This window comes from Hipposideros armiger, unplaced genomic scaffold (genome assembly GCF_001890085.2).
Source record: "Hipposideros armiger isolate ML-2016 unplaced genomic scaffold, ASM189008v1 scaffold_903, whole genome shotgun sequence".
Taxonomy (NCBI): domain Eukaryota; kingdom Metazoa; phylum Chordata; class Mammalia; order Chiroptera; family Hipposideridae; genus Hipposideros; species Hipposideros armiger.
This window is the reverse complement of record NW_017732253.1, coordinates 263,145-284,094: the sequence shown is the minus strand read 5'-3', so window position 1 is coordinate 284,094 and position 20,950 is coordinate 263,145. Positions and strand designations below refer to the sequence as shown.

General features: G+C 37.2%; 1 protein-coding gene across 1 annotated transcript in view; it reads left to right on the top strand.

The window, feature by feature from the left end:
- The window catches only part of PCSK5 (proprotein convertase subtilisin/kexin type 5), a 451,676-nt gene that overhangs the window by 233,362 nt on the left and 197,364 nt on the right, over positions 1-20,950 (top strand). Inside the window, exon 10 of the mRNA XM_019630362.1 lies at positions 530-633. Coding sequence (XP_019485907.1) covers positions 530-633 — 104 coding nt within the window. The remainder of the gene's footprint in view (positions 1-529; positions 634-20,950) is intronic.

The following is a 20,950-nucleotide window of genomic DNA, read 5'->3' as shown; positions in this document are numbered from 1 at the left end:
TCTTCTTTTATGAAACTGAAAATGGGGATTTGGTTTTAGTTGAGACTTTTTCCATATCCTCCACACACAGGTAGAATGTTAAACATTACTAAGTTCTTTGTTAAATTACAAATCAATTGCCTGTCTGTACAGCTGAACAAGGAATGTTCCAAAGGCCTTCAGTTTTGACTTGAGCTTATTGTAATTTTCTGAGGATGATGCAAGCTTTTACACAAAGGGCCCAAATTGGGAGCCATTTTGTTGAGGAAACTGGAAACCCTCACCCTTTTAAAAACTAAATTATGCTGACTAATTTCATATTATTTCTTAAATTTAAGATTACATTTTCTGCCTCCCTCAGACTAATGTCACTTCTCCATGTTGAGAACAAGAGCGGCATTTGGCATTTGTTTATCCCAAACCCAAATCGCTGACCCTTTGTTTTTAATACTTTGCCATTTTGCTTTCGCTTTTTAAATTTGCTTGTGACTCTCTGCTTCCCCCATCTTTTTTTTTTTGGTACAATGATTCTTACCTTGTCTTTCCCCAGTCCGTTTCTGACCTGGAGAGACGTGCAGCATGTTATTGTCAGGACTTCCCGTGCAGGACATTTGAACGCTAATGACTGGAAAACCAATGCTGCTGGTTTTAAGGGTGAGAACTTCTTTCATATTCTGTCACAGGCAAAATATTTTTATTTTTTCCCCCATTTTAAATGGAGAGCAGGAAGTAGAACCTCTCAAAAGAAACTTTAAATTTTGTGCTGACACACAAAGAGCTTGATCTTTTAGTAAATAAAAGGCAGATTCTTTTTTTTAATTAAAACAATACATATAAGGCAGATTTCCTTGGCTTCCCACATCATGTCAGTTTAACAACAACCAACTTCCAAGTATAGTCGACCTATGGGGCTCCTAATAAGTTTATTTGCTATCATTGATTATCTGAGTGCTGTTTGTAACAATGTATTTAAAACTTTCTCATCTTCTGTAGTGATTATCTTTACTTAAATAATACCTGTTTATTGTTCACTTGGGTTTACCGCTGTTAGTTTCCAGGCCATGCTTTCTGTACATTTTGTTTTTTTTATTAAACTTCCACAAGTAGAAAAACAGGCATACTTTTAAGACATTACTTTATATAAACTAAAAGTTCTTGTGAAGCTTTATAATGTGCAGTCTTTATGAAATTGTGCATAGTATTTAAGTGCTGACTATTTTTCCCATGATTGATAGAGATTATAGTTTCCTCAAAGTGTCTTACTAACTGTAGCCATTTTGTTTGTTGTCATTCATAACATATGTTATAATAAAAAGAAAATAATTATATAAAACAGATGTCCTAAAGTTTAGTATATTTACTCAGGTTTCAGATGACCTAAATTTTTATTCATTAATTTAAGTTACAACAAAAATTCCCTACTGTCATATCTGCAGACTTAAATTTATTCCCAAATAATCTTAGTATCATTATATATTTCTATGAATGAAAAATGACATCTCATAGCATAGAGAATATCTACTTAAAAATTGAGGTTCTGGTCTTCAGATCATTGGTTACATGATGAATAATCCTGGGCAAATCATTTAATTTTTCTGGGCCTCAACTTAAACATTTTAGATGCTGAATAATATTATCTACATATGATATCTTACAGATGATTTTAATATATCTTTAGCAAATTATACCGAATGTATGCAGATATTCATGCTGGGAATATAAAATGTAATTTAAAAAATTATTTGCAAAAACCTTATTATAGTCTCCTGCTTAACAAAACCCTATAAATACACCAGGTAACCAGCACCACATAAAATAGTTTTTGATTAACATCTTCACCAAAAGAATTCCCTCCATTTTTAGAACAATATTCCTCTGATTTTGAGTATTATCAAATTCCTTTCCATGCTCATAAATTATATAACACAACAATGTTCAGTGAACTTTTAATCTAAAGAGTTGCAAATATTTGTTAAGATCACATTTTCTGAAGCCCAAATCAAGACGCTTGATCCCAAAATAGCAATTGTTACGTGTGGCACCAAAAATATATTTGAAATTTCAGTTGTTCTAGGATATCCAGAATGTAATTTGCTGTATGTATGTTTCAGTTTGATTAGCTTCCACGTGCTCCCAGCTCCCCCTATATAAATCCATGAGGCTGGAGGGTGGGGCTTGGGGGAAAGAAGGGACCAAAACATAACCTTGGCTGGTTCAACGCTGCAATGAACTTCTTAGCAGACGGTTCACAGACTAAGGATTATACATTGACCTCAATGAGGCTGAGGAATCAACTTTAGACCAAATAAAAGTCTTAGTTTTACTTATTCCTTTCTGGCAACTTAGAAAGAGCAAATGGTTCTAATAAAAAACGCAGCTCTTCTGAAATCCTCTGTTGGTTTTGGAGACGGGGAAACAGAGGATTTCGACTAAGTCGCCAGATCCAAAACTGATTCTGAAGGGGGCTGCACACTGCTTCTGGCAAGGAGGAAAGAGCATTTTACTATTGCACGTGGCAATATTTAGTATAATATTTCACTCTTCTCTTAGATGGCTGCCAAGAGTAACAATTAAAGTTCGCTTTTTCATAGATGAATTACCCTGAACAGTTTGGACTCCCAGTGGAATTGTTTTGTAATTTTGTTGATGGCAAGCCCCATATTTTATCTAAACATGATCATAATAAGAAGAATTTTTTTTAAAAAAATGAAATTTTCTTTCCTCCTCTAAGCATTACCATTCCCTCCCCAGTGTCCCACAAATAAAAGCGATTAAGGCAAAGGCTAGCAGTAGAAGCAACGTGCTTTGGGGAAGGAGAGAATGCAGGTCACTGGGACTGAAGAAAGATGGGCTTTTATGAAATAAGAACTGAACGAACAAAAAATAGCGAATTCTTGGAAGAGGTTCATGCAATGATTGCTCAGCAAGAGCTCATATTTTAAATTAGTGCACCCGGCTTTTGCAGGCCTTCCTTAGCAGGAACACATAGCCACACATTTCTCCTTAGAAGACTACAGAAGTTGCCTGCAAACAGAAGCATGGAGCCACGGGTGCTCCCCCTCTTCCCATGCAACTTGATTCTAATGCTGAGTGGGGATGAATGCATGAAATGGAAACGAAAACACCTGTGCTTCCCTGGGCTTGCTTTTGTGCTCTAATGTTGAGCAATTTAACTTGTTTGAAGAGTGTTTTAGTTAAAAAGAGAAAAATGAGAATAATTTCACAAATTGCTTGGTAGGTACTCTTCTGTAATGGGAATGTCAGGATCATCATCAGGATTTCCTTCTCATCAGGTAAAGCAGAAGCAGCTCAGAGTAGCAACCTCAGGTTTGGGGTCCTGCCACCCATAGCCTTAACAGCCTTGGTTATCACTGATAACTTCAGAGAAGATAACATCCTAAAGAACAGTCTCTCACCAAACCCTGCCAAATCCATTTCACACAAAGTTCTTAACATTTCTTCAGACATACCTATATTTAGTACCTCCTAGTCAGAGAACATAGCCAGGTGATCTAGATTGGTGCGGGCCTCTCCGCAAGGCAGACTTGCTCCACTCTTACCCACATGTGTTATGGACGTGGGAAACAGAAGTGATTCCCTCCAGAAGCAGCTGCTGGCTTCCTGTCGATAAGCATGGACAGGTTTCCATTCAGGCTAGGAGGTTGGCCTTGAAAAAGGGGGGAGTGTGGCTCTACAGATTCATCTATGTCTTTCTCTGAGAGTGAGATTACCTTGGAGTTACATACGATGAGCTGGGTGCAGAGAACTCCCTTCTTTCTCTGAGCTCTTGTTACAGCAGCACTGTAACAATGATCCTATAGTGAGATTAGTTCACAGTGAAGGGAGCCCCAAAGATGAAAGCCATTTTTCCACGTTTTTGTGCTAATGGTACCTTAATGTCTAACAATTTTAATTGAACTAAGACTATTCTATCCTGCTGCTTCTTAAATAATAATAATCATCCGTTATAGTTAAGATGTCTTTTGAGGATTTGTTTTTCAAAATAAGCATAGATCAATGAATACATACATATGGAAACTGACTAAACATTATTTTGGTTGTTCATGTTGTGAATAACCCTATCTAAATTTCAGACACCTTTTGACTTTAAAACTTCCTCCAGAAGTAGTTTCTTTAAAAATAAATGGAATAAACATCACCCACCTGTCAAATAATCTAATTGAGATTTTGCATGAGAATAAGAAAGTATTTGTATGAGACCAGATGAACAGATGTGATAGTTGCCACTAGAGAACAAAAATGCAAATTCCAATATTTTGCTACTGACCAACATCTGCATTGCCAGGAGATAATTTGGCATTAAATTGTTTGTTTTTTTGGGGTATTTTTTAGTATTATTTCTTTCTTCTTTGATCCCTTCCCTTTCCTTTTATGAAAAGTCTTTTCTGTTTATTTCTTTTCTCTTTTTTTGAATACTCCCTCGTGCTCCTTAAAAATGTACAGATCAGCTGTAGAAGCGAGGGCTTTTGTCATCTGGGTGGTTATCTTCATGAAATTTAATTTATGTGGTGTCTTCATTTGCTCCCAAATATTTCCTGAGCACCTTCAGCATGCCAACCCAACACATGTTGAAATGCACCCAAAAAGTGGCAGGAAATGTCAGAGGCCCCATTGCATTGCCTGATCTGATCTGGCCAAGATGTGATTGACATATAGAAACAGAAATTTACACTGCACTTTATTTCCCCTTCAGTCAAGCCCAAATGATCTGCCAAGTCATGTTAATAAGTGTCGCTGATAGTTTTCTCATCATGTAAAATGCAACCTAACCTCAGAAGGCACCTAACATAGAGACTATCTATGGTGGCGTGTAATGTGCATTTTGACGAGCTCTATTTGTGTATATTGGATATGTGGACCATAGAGCCATGCTGAGGACTTTAATTCTGAATTCTTCTGGAATCCACGGCTGGTATCATTTCAGGAAGAATTTAGCTCTTTGTTGTAATATCCTCCCTACTTTCTCCTGTTTTAACCTGAGGCATCTGCCAATCCACCCCCTCCCTCTCCCCCAAGTGCCTGGGCTGTATGGGCTGACTTTTTCCTCCAACTCCTTAACTCTGGTTTAACGGGTACAGTTATAATTATAATTTAATGCATGCAACATCGGTGCTTTAGTTTTTTTTTTTCAAAGTGTCTGTATTTGGATTATATGACTGTATACAGTTAAACTCTCTTAAATCTAAGAACAGGAATAGACGTCAGATAATAAATTAGGACCTTCTGTCATCTTTACTAGGCGAAAGAATGAAAAAAATGTCATTGAAAATCAAAAATGACAACTAAGTGAGCGAGGTTACCACGCCTTCCATTTCACTGCCCTCCCAGACTATGTAAGTCTCTTTTTTTCTACCAGCATGTCGCTGAAACCTCCCCATCCCCACTCACTCTTTCTTTGACCACAACTAAACTACTACATTTTTTTTTTAATTTCTAACTGATTTCCCACCATGGGGAAAACAATTGACAGTCTAACATGACTTCTCAGCCTCCAAAGTCTTAACTTTTAATAACCTTTATTACTTTTAATTGCCATCATTTTATTTCCACTGGTAGGGCTGGTAATTTTAAGATGTTCCAATATATTTTTAATATCTACTTGTCTTGCTTTCAGTTTGTAACATTTATTTAAAAAGAATTAGAAGTGCTGAAACCATTAAGCATGCCATGTGTTGAATTGAAACTAAAGGTTTTGAAATGTGGTGGGGTTTTTTTTTTTTTGAGTGTATAAAGTGATATCTGATGTGTTACCATTTGAAAGGGTAAAGCTACATTTTATTTTATTATTTCACGGTACAAATAATATTTCATCTTTGCCACCTAGCATGCTGATGTGATGTTGGTAGCGATGTTAAAGCTACATAATGTACCTTAATTGGTAATCTGCACATCATGTTTTTGAAGAAAGGTCAAAGTAAAATGTTATTCATCTGGTCAGTGGCAGGGGTGAGATAGAATTAGATGTTTCACGCCAGTCCTGATCTTGTTTGCAGAAATAAGTTTTTCTCTTAGTTTCACTTAGTTTTTCTCTTATATAATGTAAAGAAAAAGAGGAATGCAATCATTAGATTCTACCTAAATTTGCTCACTGGAAATGCCACCGAAGTTAATATGTATTAACTTAAAACCTTTCATTTTTGCATTTATTGATCATTGTATATATGAGCTTATCTTCTTGCTCAATTACTGAAAAGATGTGAATCACACATAATTTAGAGATTTTACCTGTATTCTTTTGTCTGGTGGATGGATGATTCACTTAAACATCTACATGGGAACAGTAATCTAGAACCCCTGACAGCAAAAGGCTTGATCATTGCTTAATCTAGAGTCTTGTATCCAAAATATCCACTTGTCCCATCAGAGTGTTCGACTCATGCCTACAAATATGTGAGGTTTAGAAATATTTTCTACAAATGAAAATTTTTATTTTTTCCATGATGGTCTTTGAATAATAGTGTTAGGTTTGTTAGACTTTGGGGTATTTTGTCCTGTTCGTTATATTTTTTTATCTTTAAGTACATAAATTGTTTATACATAAGCTTGTGTGTGGTTTCACACTTAAAATCCATCTTCAAAATAGAATTAAAATGATGGTTGCATTATATGACTATTATCGCTATACCAGATATAATTAGCTAATGAAGCGTATTATGTTTGAGTAGTTTTGTGGTTTTGCCACAGTCTTAAGAACCTTAAATTCTAGTAGAGAGTCTGTTGTCGATATTTCCTTTGGCCTTTGAGGAAGCCAATTAAAGTTTTTATATCTTGGTTTTTTAGAATGTGGGTAACTAAGACCAAACACAATGAGAAAGCTGAGTTGAATGAATAGTGCTTTGAAAATAGAAAACACCAAACATAAAAAGAATCTTAAAAGTATGTTTTCAGACACCACATCTTCTACTCCCTGAAACGAGGATAAAGCTGTAGAACTCTGTTGTGAATTAGAATGCTGTGTTTGGAGGTTGAAATTAATTAAATTACCTTGAGTGCACTAGAGAAAATGTATTAAGGATTTTGTAATAAAATTATCACTAATATGTCTTCATACTTTTTTATCTCATAATCGCGTATTAGTGATTATAATCATATCTCAAACACAACTATACTTAAATTCTGTTTTGCAAATTAATTTTAATGTTTAAATGTCACCTTGAATTTAACCTACTAAGTCTTAAAAGTTGTAATTAATTGCGTCAACGTAGGAACTAATGATAGATATCTGAACTGCTTGTAGCTATCAACATCTTATTGACTATAGTCATTAATATAGAAAAGCTGTGAGTAAAAATATGATTTTTTAACAATATGCAAAAGCATGTATACATAAGAGAGAACTGATGTCTCTTTTTGTGTGATCACCCGATGAAACTTGATTTCACTAATGTTAATGAGGCTGGACTTCCCAAGTATTTTTAAATTTCTTTCAACACATGAGTCTGGTCTCTTTAATGGTAGCAAATCTTGATATTTTTTGGTTACTATTGATATTTTAGGCAAATGTCAAAATCATCAAGCCCCAAACCCAGTGATAACACAGTGATCAATAAGAGCCAATGCTGTTTTCAGGCCAAAAGTGTATTGTGACTATAAAGTAATGAAATAGATTTCTTTGAATAACTGATAACTGGATTCTCAATCCACTTCTCAAATAAGATACCCACAAAGGATTTAAATCAAAACACCCTTATCAACAGACACACACACACACACACACACACACACACACACACACGCAAATTTTCTTACAGAGACTTTGAAAATTTAACAATCATTTTCTTAGTTGAGGTTTTGCATTTATTTAAAACAAAAAAACTCAGCATAGTCAGCTTTATAAGCAAACGAATATTGGGTTGTTGGAAAAGTCAGGACGCATCTTTGCAAGGAAAAAGATAGAAAAAATACGTGCTGACTTTTCCGACAACCCGGTGGTATATCTGATAATCTACTTGCATTCTTAACTTTATCGGAGCAAATTTACATATTTTAAAAAGCACCATTTTTAAGTGTACAATTGTATGCATTTATAACAATCACCACAGTCAAGTTATAGAACATTTTTGTTCCCCCCCAAATAGTTCTTTTGTGCTCCTTTCTCATCTCTTAGTCCCCCAGCCCACCCTATGCAACCAGGTATACTTTTTGTCACTATAGATTAGGCTGTCTTTTGTAGACTTTTATATAAACAGAATAATTTGAAACTGGCTGCTTTCTCTCCATGTCATATTTTTGAGGCTTAGTCCACGTCATTCAGTATAGGAGCAGTTCATTCCTATTTACTGCTAAGTAGTATTTCCACTCTAGGATTATACCACAATTTGTGTACTTACTTGCTTTTTCATAGGTGGTTTTCTTGTTTCCAGTTTGGGTTTATAGTGAGTAAAACTGGTATGAGTATTCATGTACAGGTATTGATGTGGACAAATTATAACTTTTTAAACAGACAGTCAGAAAAGGCCTCTTTTAAACAGAGACCTGAGGAGTGAGGGAGCAATCCAAATGGCTAACCTGATGTAGAGCATCTCAGGCCAGACATACAGCATACACAAGCACTGGGTCCAGGAGAAGCCAGGAGGCTATCATAGCCGGAGTGGTGGGGCCAAAGGGAAGAAGAGGAAAACAGTATCATATATAGAATTTAGCACAGTGTTTCATTCATATCATGCACTCAGGTAAAATTATCATCTACGTGTCATACGTCATTCTCATACAACATTTAATATTGAATTAATAAACAGTTAATAGTCGGTTAAGATTTTTGTATGATAAAAACTGAGCACATGCAAGTATATATGTACAGGTGTGCATAGAGCTGTGGCTATTACAATGCTGCATGTAGCTTAGAGATGAAACTAGCTCCCTATCACGTTCAAATATTAGACTCACTACTTCATATTCACACATTTCTTGGAGCACCTCTATTCTCATCTTTGTAGTCTGTTTTCTCTGAGTTATAGTTTTCATTTGTCAATGATTTTAGTTGATGATTCTGGTTAGAAGGTTAACTTCCTTATTTATGTTTTTTATTTTTCTATAAGACTACTTAGATTTCAAAAAACAATAAATGGGCTTGAAAGTATTAAAAATATAATCTGCTGATCATTAATGAATTACATCAATGTCACTTACATAACCTAGACCAGAAGCGTAAATAAATATAAGAGCGTGGAAGATGTTTGAGAACTTTGAGTTACTATTGGGAACGGAAGCTTGTCTGAAATAGTTTCTAGAGTGGCTACTCAGTTTAAACAGACACATTATTTTATTTGCTTTTCTTGGAGGATTGGGGATGAAAACTGGATAAGATAGCTATGGTGAAAACAACATTCAGGGTAAAGGAGAAGAAAGAGGGCCTATAGTCCCCAAAGGCCAGGCATAGTGTGATGAGGAATGTAATTTAAAAGAACTGACAGAAAGCTACTTGAATCTTAGAGTTAGGAGTTCTCGTTTGATTGAAAAACATTCTCGAGCCACTGCAGTGATTTTGAGCAAGTGCGTTGGATTGTAGTAATTACTTTCAAGCAAGTTGATTCTGGTTGCTTGTCTGATGTCAGCAAGAGTTTTATTTCTTAAACTGATGGTGTAAATGCATTGGTCCTATGATATCTCCTACCAAATGACATGTCTGTAAGAAATTGACTTGCTAAAATGGATGAAAACTCTCCCGCAGTGATCATCTTATATTATCCTGCTTTGCAATTGTGTATTCCTGACCTTAAGGACTGTGACATTCAGCGAAATTTTTTTATCATCTCTTGGACTCCTTTTAAATATGGAGAGTTGTAGAGTTGGGGCATGTAATCATCTTTGCTAAATTCTTTTCATTTTAAGAAGAGAAAGATGCTTTTTGAAATGGCTTTTTAATAAACCCAGGGCAAAGGGTGTGGTGACAAGATTGCTTCTAGAAAAATGTCACGCCAGAGATTGTTCTTTGAGAAGGCTTCACAAATTTCCTTTGGGCAATCTTTTTGCTGGTTGTTATTGTTCATCATGACCTTCAGAAAGCCACTTAATTTCCAATATTGGTATTCTTTTTCACATACAGTTGTAGTCTTTGTATTTGGCATGCGACTGCAGAGATTTAAAGAAAATGAGTAACATTCTGCTAAACCTCTTGAGTTGCTATAAGACTATTGCAGGTAGAGTGACAGAAGCATGTACAGTGTATGAATGACTTTCTCTTAAGGTTTGCATTGATATTCTTTTTCTTGGCCATAAAGCAAACTTATAGTTGTGTATAGTCCTCGGAAACTGCAATGCTGTTTTGAACTCACCAGAGGTGTATGATTTCTTGATATAATGCGCGAGATGGTTTTGTCTGGAAATTGTTTGCTTCTTTTCATCTGTTACCTTCAGAAGTATCTTCAGAGCCAAGGCAAAATAGATGTGTCCAGCCTTGCCCTAAAGTTCAATACTGTGTATCTTAGAAGCCTTAAATCCGCACTGAATTCCAGCCACGTATGACTAAAGAATCAGAGGAGATTGCTAAAAATGCAAGAAATGTCTGTGGTTGTATGATAGGACTGCCATAGTTGGTTGCACAGGTTATTAACTACACTAGGGAGCCAAACTGAGGGGTTGAGTGGAGATTGAAACCCAGCCTGTGATCCACTCACCAAGTCATGTGCCCCAGAGTGGGATTATGTCCGCCTTAAAGAGGGGCACCTTTTGCTATTTCACCTAAGTCTCACATGGGCAGCCCTGTTGGATTTTTCCCACAATTATCAAAGGCATAGGCATCTTTTATAAGGTATCTATTCAGAGATGGATTTGTTCACTTTAACCTTCACCTATTGCTTCAACCTTGACATACACAGAAACTTCCTTAGCAATGTAACTCAGTGTTACCAGAGTCAAACAGTTTTGCAGTATTTGTGATGATCTCCTCACTCTCTTTATTGCCAGCTCTCTAGACAAAGTTCCAAGTAAAACCTTAGAATTTTATGCAAATGTGAGTGCTGAGCACAAATCTATTATTCTTTTCATAGTCTTTTTACATCCTCCCTTTTTCATGACCAAAAATGATTGAAGCTTCCTGAATTCAAATGTATAATTTGGGGCCAGTAGGAGAAAATTCATATTTGGGATGAAAAGTCTTTATAAATATTGACATATACAGGATACATGAGCACATAAGTCATGCTTTATTTGAAGCTTCCATGATTATCACCAAGCTGTCTTGTGAAGGTACTCCCAACAGACCATCTTTTCCTCCGAGAAATGGAGCTTTAAATGTGAAAGGGGAAAATGTGATTGAAGTACATGGAAGAAACTCTGTTATTGAAATCAGTACATGCATATCAGTTTGGACTCTGACATGAGTATTCCGAGCACAGACTGTAGCACCAGCTTTCTGTCCCCCATCAGGGACAGAGGACTCTTAACTTGCAGTGACCCTGCTAGACCATGGGAAATGAGCACTGCTCCAGTTTTGAGAACTGGTTCAGGATCAATAAGATAGCCCAAATAAACAAGAGACTAAAGGTTTTATGATTGTATCTTTTGTACTAAGTACAATCTTAGCAAAGATGGCTTAGCCCATCCTTTTTTTACTCTCCAGAGAGATCTTTATATTGGTGCCAGTGTCTATAATATAAACCAGACTCTAAGATTCAAAAAGAAATCCTGAAAATTAATCCTGCCCTAGTTCTCCGCATGACCTCCTAAGGCCACTGAATCTAGCAAGGTATAGTTACATGCCAGGCAATTGCTTTGCAGAATCCATCTGGATATATCTTCTCTGAAATAAATAGATCCAGTCTTTTATTTTTCTTAGAATCTCAATTCATACTCTTTACACATGTCCACATCTTGCTAGCTTTAGGCATTTTAAGGCAATTAAACTTCTATCACACATCCCAATAATGGCTTCAACAGGCTTCCTTTTATGGCGTTATACCAAAAGACAAGGTCCACCCTGAAGTTTCCAGAGTCATCTTTGAAAGAGCCAAAAAGAAAGGTATTGTGGCTGCTGCTGAACGTTAACAAATGGAAGGTTGCTTTTGCCACTCAATGCCATTCTTCCATCTGTGCATGCCTGGTTAGCTCCCCCCCCAAAAAAAAATGGCCTAAGCATGAATAGAAAATAAAGTATCTTTTTCATATTAATAAGATCTCCACGCTCAAGGAAAAACCTCTGGTAGAAATGACTGAAGAAGGTCATTTCTCAGCAAGAATAGGGGAAAAGGTTATGGGCCAGATGTTAACTTTTCCTTCCAAGCCCTACATATTTCTTTTTCTGCACATGATATTTTAATGAGTTTTGAAGAAGAGAGCAGTTTTTAGGCAGCTGATTTGCAAGAGGCAAAGAGGATAAAAACGGTCCACTGTTCATGTGTGATATACAGATAAATACCTGAAATGTTTTACCCCCTTTGCCACCTTGTTATTCTGAGGCTGATGATTGATTTGAGAAATTATTTGAAATAAATACTGTGTGTCTTATAGACAGTAGTAACCAATGGCTTACATATATAATACAAAGAGATTCTGAACATTTGGCTTCGAGTGCCTGTGACTTTGGGTGAGTTCTTTTAATGTTCATGAGATTTAGTTTTGTCAGCTGTAAAATGTGAATAATATCTTGCCAATAGGACGATTGTAAAGATTTCTTTAGCTAATATGTAATACAATGCATATGTAAGATATTATTTTTACCTCCCCCAAAAATTTCTTCTAGGTGTCTTAATTTGTGAAGCATGCTTGATACATTAAGTGCAGTTCATTTTTTTGTAAAAGATTAGATAAAATAGATTTAAATAGATACTTCAGTGCATTTACTATTGCAACATTTTAACTAAGCATGCTTTGTATCTCAAATTAGTCTAACCCTTATTATGACCTAACAATGCATAGAATTTAACTCCTTGAATAAAGTGCATCCAAAAAAAGGAAATATCCAGATCAACCAAACCTTGAAGAGTGGGGGATAATGCATCCACAGGGTAATGAGGAAAACTCCTATCTTCTAAAATATCGGTAGGAGAAGGAAAATGTGTGTGGTAACCCATATGAAAAGATGTTGGCATGATGCAGTACACAGCTAACTTTCATTTCCTGTGCTGTTGGGATGAGGGAAGGGTATTTGTGCACCTACAGAGACTCTGGGCCTATGTTGGAGATGCTAGCCTAATTAATCTGGCTTTATCAACTGGGCTTCCAGAAGAGATGCTAGCTAGCCCTAATACCCTCAAAGTGGGGTCCCTGGACCAACATTATCAACATCGCCTGGGAACCTGTTAGAAATGCAAATTCTGGGCCTTAGGTGGAACTAAGCAATGTATGCTTTCACAAGTCCATTCTGGTGCACATGGAAGTCTAGGAACCACTGACCCAAGTCATCCACTGTATGTAATGAGTTAACTTCTTTCCTGTGCATTTGAATGGTGCTAGTGAAGTACTGTCCACAAGAAGTGAAAAAATAGTCTCTCACATCAGCGGGGTGGGGGGTGGGGGGGTTGTGTTTGTTTGTTGTTTTGGAGTTTGGGTAAGGAATCCATTTGTAAAAGGTGTTCTCAAAAAAGTCCCATTCCTTGTCAGTCACTTAGCTGTTTGTTCCCAGCCACTTTCGTTCAATTCTTTTCTGTGAATTGGACCCTAATCCTTTGTTTTCAAACTGAGTATCCCCCATCTTGGGGAGGGAGAGGGGGGTAAACAGACTTTTCCATTATCTTACTGCCTTCCTTCTGTCCTTCCTTAAACAACTAAAAATTTCCAACAAGTAGTCTAAATTAGCTGCTTCCATGTCCTCACTGTTCAGTCCTTTTGCAATTCTCTGCAATTTTGTGTCCACTTCCACCTTTGAAGTGTAATTATTCTTTGAGACTTTCAGCCATTCTTATTTGTCAAATCAGAAGGCTGCTTATTTTTCCCTGGGACTTCAAGCTTTTGATCTACCCAGTCCAGATCTGTCTTCCCTTGTCTTTTATGATGCAAAGATATAACCCTGTTCTTCTTTGACACTCGACTGATTCTTTTCTCTCCCTTTCTTTTACCTTAGCCATTCCCTGTAATGTGATGCTGAGCTCCCTCTTTCTCTCTCTCTCTCTCCCTCCCTCCCTCTCCCTCTCTCCCCTTCTCCCTTCTCTCCTTCTCTCCCCCCACTCTTTCTCCCTTCCTTCCTCCCTCTCTCCCTCACTCCCTACCTCTTACATATCCTTAAATTTTTTTGCAGCGTTAATGCATGATTTATTAAACATACTCTTCATTTTTAAAGTTCGCTTCATTTCTTTCACATCCCTGCCTTCCTTTCAATTACAAGTACACCTCCTTATTAATGATTTTCAGTTCTACATCTTCAATTTACCAATCTTGAACCTCTGTACAAGGCTCTCCCTGTGTCATTTAAAACTCAGAACTTCCAAAACACAATCTATTAATCATTTTTTACAAAACAACTCTCTAAAGCTTTCTAGAATATCAATTAAATTGTCATTTCCTTGATCATTGACTAATCATTGTCTCCGAATTAAATCTATCTTCATGATTCCAGACCCACATAACTTCCTCGAGGAAGCCACCATTCCCAGCATCCTGTTCTCATTACTGACCCCCAGTTATACCTCCATGAATCCAAATCTTACTGAAAGATTTAAGACCCATCTCAAGTCTTATTTCACCTAAGAGCATAGGTAGTTCTCATTAATGGCCTATTTTTATGAGATTTTATAAAAATTGGCTTATTGTCCCTTAAGCTTCAAACTTATGAGTTTAATGTAAGTGAAAAGGAATGTTATGAGAAGCCTTACATAGTATTTGGAATTTAGAAGGATAAGTGTTAGCTTTCTTCCTAATGAGATGGTGGTATTTCCAGTTGCAAGGAATGAGTTCTTCTTTGTTGTCTCTCTTCTTTGTGCTATGTGAGCATCACATCAACAGTGGCTAATGGCTCCATATCAGGTGAACCATAGATGTGTGGATGAATGAAATATCCATATCTTTGCAACCACTGTTAACCGCTTGAGTGTAAAAAGACACTCGCTTGAAGTAAATATCAAGCAGATTTTCTGTTTCTTTTATGATAAGGAAAAAGTAAAAGGAAGGGGAAGATGAAATGGAGAGTTGTTTAAAAAGTGAATAATTCACAAATAAGAATTTTGGCTGCGGGCTCATTAAGATCTCAGTCTGGTAATTGTTTGCTCGAGTTTTATACCAAGAAGGTCTAGGCTGGGAAGCTGGCATATGGTCAATCCAATTTTCAATTAGCTTTTGCCCAGAGGCCCTTATCATACATTTTTTATCTTGTCATCTCTGTCCAAACAAGCGTCGTTTCCTAAAAACCAGCAAAACTGTGATCTGCATATGCCCTGGGATCCCTGGCTAGGTCTCCCCAAGCTGGTAAAATAGTTTTCCTACCTCCACTCTAGAAATACTAGTCGATTACTATAAACAAATTCCTTGCTTATTATCACCATATTGGAAGCAAATAAAAGAGGACTGTACAGAGAAAAGAAGAAAATAATTTTACATTTTCTTTTCTTTCCTTAGAGTGTAAAGAGGCCATTGAGAGAAGGCAGGCATGTCGCCTTATCTTTTATTTATGTATTTTAAATTTTTATTGGGGAATTGGGGGAGGGGAACAGTGTTGGGGAATTGGGGAAGGGGACCAGCCAAGTTGTTGTTCTTCAACCTTTGTTGTGGAGGGCGTTTGTTGTTACACCAGCTGAGCACAGCGTCACTGGCCCATGTGGGAATCGAACCAGCAGCCCTGTTGCTCAGAGCTCGCACTCTTAAGCCAGCTCTTAACCAACTGAGCCCCTCAGCCGGCCCAATGTCTCCTTATCTTAACTCTGTAAATGAAACATAACAAATATGTATTTTATATATGCATATGTAATATAATAGTGTATCTATATATCCATGTATAATGAAGTATATTGTACATGGAGAAGAAGGACTCAGCAGTGTTTTCCTAAACTCGCCTTCCTTCATCTCTGTAATGATGAGCCTGTCTGACTACCTACAGCTGCTGACCAAACCCATCCCTAGAGGAGCTTTGAAGTGCAGACCCTGCAGACAGCCAAGTATCCACGTCTGGAAACTTTCCACATGCAAGTCCTCAGTAGCACTGGTGACGGCTGGCATGTTTGGATCTGGCTGGAGTTGTTACTGGAGGCTGAGAGTTTAGGAAGAGCAAGGGAAAAATAAAAACAAACCATGCAGAATAATGCAGGTGCCAGCTGCTCCGGTTTCCTGCCCTGGGGGAGTCTGCATTTTGCACTGTGCTATAGAGGGAAACAGGGCAACTGTGGTTCTGATTCTCTAAGAAGTTTACGTGCCTTCCACAGTGAAATCAAAGGGTACGTAATGAAGAGATAGATGTCGGAGAAAGGGAGTCATTCTGGAAGCATCCTGGCTTTTTATCTGTCCAGGATGTTTAAGTGAAGAAATGCTGACATAGGAGGCCACTTTTTCATCCTTGCGAATCTTCCGGTTTATGTTGTGATATTTAGCTGTTTATTTTTTCCTTTAAAAAGGCAGTGCTTAAGCATGTGAGACAGGGTGACCTAAAGAACGCGTCGCAGGCCCTCTCATGTTTCACCCCTCCCATCCTGCACATTTGGCCTGGTTTGATTAATAGGTGTGGGAGGCACAGGGTCCCCGGTGGGAGCTGTTATTTCAGAGCAGGTGGTTCGGGGCTGTTGAGGATCAAAGAACACAAAGGTGTGAGGACTGCACAGCTGCAGGAGCTCTTTGATCTCGGGTTGGAGTTTCTACCCACCCACAGATCAAGCAGCCCCCTCAAGAAGGGAATTTGGGTAACTACCTTTTGGTCTGGTGGTTTACTTGCAGGTAGATGAGAAGAACCACAGTCTGGTTGATGGCAGAGGACTTCTGACTGTCAATCATGGTTGGCTTTTAGTTCTCCCCAGGTTCACTCTCATCCCCTTGTTTCCTGCCACCTTTACCACTAATGTCCATCCCCTGTTGATGACTCACCCACATGTTGCCCACTCCAGGGCTGCTGGTTTCCTCGCTGTTCCAATGAACCACAGGCAGACCTGATGATTGTTTAACCGGGGAGACTCCGTTCTGGCCCCTGGAATGTCCTCCCTGCATCTCCACCCCAGTGAAAACCATGCCTGCAGCAAAGCACAAACCGAACGTCACCCTCCTCTTAGGTCTTCCTACCTGATTTCAAGTGTCAGCCAACGTTTACTGAGCACTTTCTATGCATTAATCTCTATTAGGTTCCTTCACATCCATTGTCTTTTTTACTGATTTCTTATTGTTTTGAAGTCTTTTTAATACTTACAGTTAGTGCTTTTAATGATTTCTTAGTGAAATCATAAAATTACTCTTGTCTCACCCCCTGCCTAAGAGCACAAATCATTTCTGTTTCCTTTGGACCATCACTGTGTTGAATACATAGTAGGTGCTCCATAGCCCCATGAGTGCTCTAATAATTAATGGGATAAGTTAGGTGCTTCTGTTGAAGTGTATTGAAATTAACACCTTCTAATAATCGAAGCATTGAACCCAGTTTATCGACCGCTTGCCATATGTTGGTGATTATGTATATCTTAACAAATACAAATACAAGTTCAGGATGTCTGTATACCTTCTAGTTAGTTACTAGATGGTTGATATTAGAAGATGTGAGAGTTGTGTGCCACTTCTAATAGCGTCTCATCACTATCTCAGTTCCATGTACGGTGGCCACTCCCCTCCTTTGCCCATGAATGAGGGTTTCCCGGGACACAGGATTTTGCTAAAACCAAGACAACTGTAGACAAACCCAGACAGTCACGCTAGTTGTAAGAAATGACTTCCTCAATGGGAGGAACTGGCGGTACTTTTATATTAAATACTCAGTTATGGATAGCTGTTATTTAGTTGCATTTTTTTCAGTTACAAACAAAATTCTAAATTCCTCATGGGCTTTTTGTACAGAGTTTTTGTTGTTTGCTTGCCCTGTTTTACACTGGATGATGCAAACATTGTCTGTACATCTGACAGCTGGTAGCAGAAAGGCTCACTTCAGGAAGCTCAGAAACTTTTTTAAAAAAATCCTTTTTTAACCAATCTCTTTATTATATAGGGAGTGCTTTACTAATAGTCATTTTAGAGTCATCCTGAAAGGTCCATTCAGTATAATATTTTAAAAGGAAAAAAAGATTTAAAGTAGCTATCTCAAATAAGGACAGTCAACTAAACGAGACAAAAGTATACCAGATTTCACTGTTTATAGCTTCTTGTGCTCAGACACTTGTAATTTTTTTTCTGCTAAGCTTTCTAGCTTTTCTTTAGAATTGAGTTTTTAGGCCTCCTCGATAGAACTATTATTTAAATTAACTGTCTCTTCTTTCAAACTATGTAATCATTTACTTGTGTGCTTAACAATTAGCTTCTCTCAGCACTTCTGATCTCATCAGAAAAAGAAAATATACTGCTGGAGAACATCATCTATTTTCTTGTCCCTCTGACTGGTCCAAGCAGGGAAGCCTTTACATAACTTTGAATAAAAACTAGATATGCTTCTAGTGTCAGACAATTCCACTCTTCGTAGAATTTTGCATTTTACACAGTGCTCACACAGAGAGGGTTTCACTTGATCCACATAAAATAATTTTCAGGCTCAGGTTTTGCTCTGAGCCTGGCATGAGAAATGCGTATAAGTAAAACTACTTTAGTTATGGAATGGCCGTATCACAACCAGTTGTTTCCAAGGTATGTTTTGCTATAATCATAAATTTTTAAGATGTGAATACTGACTCTATACGTGAATAAATTTTGAGGGTTAATGATAACTTTATAGGAGTCAGTAATAAAAAGAACAGACCTCCTAATTCCTCTTAAAAATTCTCTTGTAAACACTTTATGCCACTTGGTGAAGTAAATGAAATTTCTCCTCTCAGTTGTGTTCATTCACTTCACAAATCTTTATGGAAGCTGCCCTCTAAGCCAGATGCTCTGCAGCCACTGCAGGGGGACCAGACTCCCCGTGGCCTATTATGGTAACAGCATGATGGGCAAGGCAGACTTGATTCCAATGGTCATCCAAAGGAAGATCAGTGTTTCTTAATTTATAGGTCATTAGAGTGTGAAAACTTTATACTATATAAAAAAATTATATGTCAATTATAAGTATATCTTAAAAAAATGATTAGTGCTTCCAAACGATTTAATGGCTATTTTCCCTGTTGACGCTGAACATTTTGAACGAGTTTATCTGCCCAACACATTCATTGTGTAATTATTTTCTCATTAGTATTTACCAAAAACAAACAAATAAGTGGTAATCAGGGTTGATATGTTGCTAGCAAGAATCCCCCCCTCCCCAACTAAAAAACAGGAAAGAAATGTATTTCTTTTTTTTTTTTTCCTTAAGCTGTGTTTCATGATTGTGGACAGATCTATAATTTCGAGTATTTTAAAATACTAAAAGTGTTCATTACTGACTCAATGGCCTTCATTGATCTCATCTAATTCCCTCACTTATTAATATTCTATTAATGTACTTGTTTTCTGTTGACTTACCGGTCTAGTTTAAGTGGAGCTAGTGAGCCCCTTTTCTGAACATCTACCTTGAGAGTTACATGGACGGACATTGTCTCTGGAGGGTAGGAATTGAATCGGAAAAGGAAACAAATTTATGGCCTTCATAAAGACTCAAGGTGCTTTTCTACTTAAGTCAAGTGGTTAACAGGCATGATGTGTTGGTTGTATTTGATGACTCTGTGTGTTAATTTATGTCCTAATGGTTGTTAGGTTGACAGTTATTGGGGATTGGAGTGGAGGTACAGGAGCCAGTGCAGCTCACTGAATCCCAGGCCCCCCGTTTTACAGACCATTCAAAGCCCTTCCCCAAGCCGCCACCTACCCTCTTCCCCACCCCCGCATATACCAGTCAAATCTTTCATCTTTTTCCCCTAAACTGAGATAAAATGATAAATTGTGCTGGTTTAAAATCACTTGACACCAGCATGAGAGTATTGGGTACTGTGCAACGTTAGTGAGCCTGGTATAGCATCTTTGGCAACAATTTCAATTCCCCCAGGGAAAGAAAATACATTAGACTGTTCACAATGAAATGATATAGGCTATGGTTAAGTGAGAAATGAGAACATAGGATTTACATAAACTTTAACAAAAAATCTTCACGGATGGATTTCCTTAAACCCATACTTGACATTTATCATGTATCACGTGGGCCACTCAGTCTCTTTTTTAACTAAGGAGGCAAAATTGCTTCACATAATATTACATAATTAAAACTATATGTACAGAATTGTTAATGGCAGTTACAAATTGTGATGAGGTTATTGGTGTTTTATTTTCTTTCTTTTCTGGACGTATTTACAAGTTTTTACAATGAACATGCGTTACTTTTTAATCAAGAAAATAAATCATTTTTACTAAAATTTGCAAAAGTACACGTGTAAAACTCATACATATATCCTTGCCATAGTAAAATAATTTTATTCAGTATGTTCTGACTGGCTGAGTACCTCATTTTATAATAATGAGCCCTACTATATTTGTATAGTTCTTTACACAGTTTTTTTTCATGTGGGACATGTAATAATAATTCAGTAATGGTCATGGGATAGATAATAATATCCCCAAATGAGGTAATTATGGGTTAGATATTTTATCTTGTTTTCCAAGAATTATGTAATTAGCAAATAGCAGAAATAGAGCAATATTTCTGAATCCTAGCACAATTTTCCTTTTTTATATGCTATAATACCTTTTTCCTCCAATATGTGTAACATTCTGCTAAATCCTATGGAACATATGAAGAAATAAAAGATCCAGTTCTCCATCAAGCAGTTTATAATACAGTTGGGGTAAAAAGACATATACCGACAGAGTTCATTAGCATTTCAACTGATGGCACAGATAAAAAGTGCAGTGCATAATACAGTGCCTGGAACATAAAGGCACACAGGAAATGATGGATGGATGGATGGATGGATGGATGGATGGATGGATGGATGGATGGATG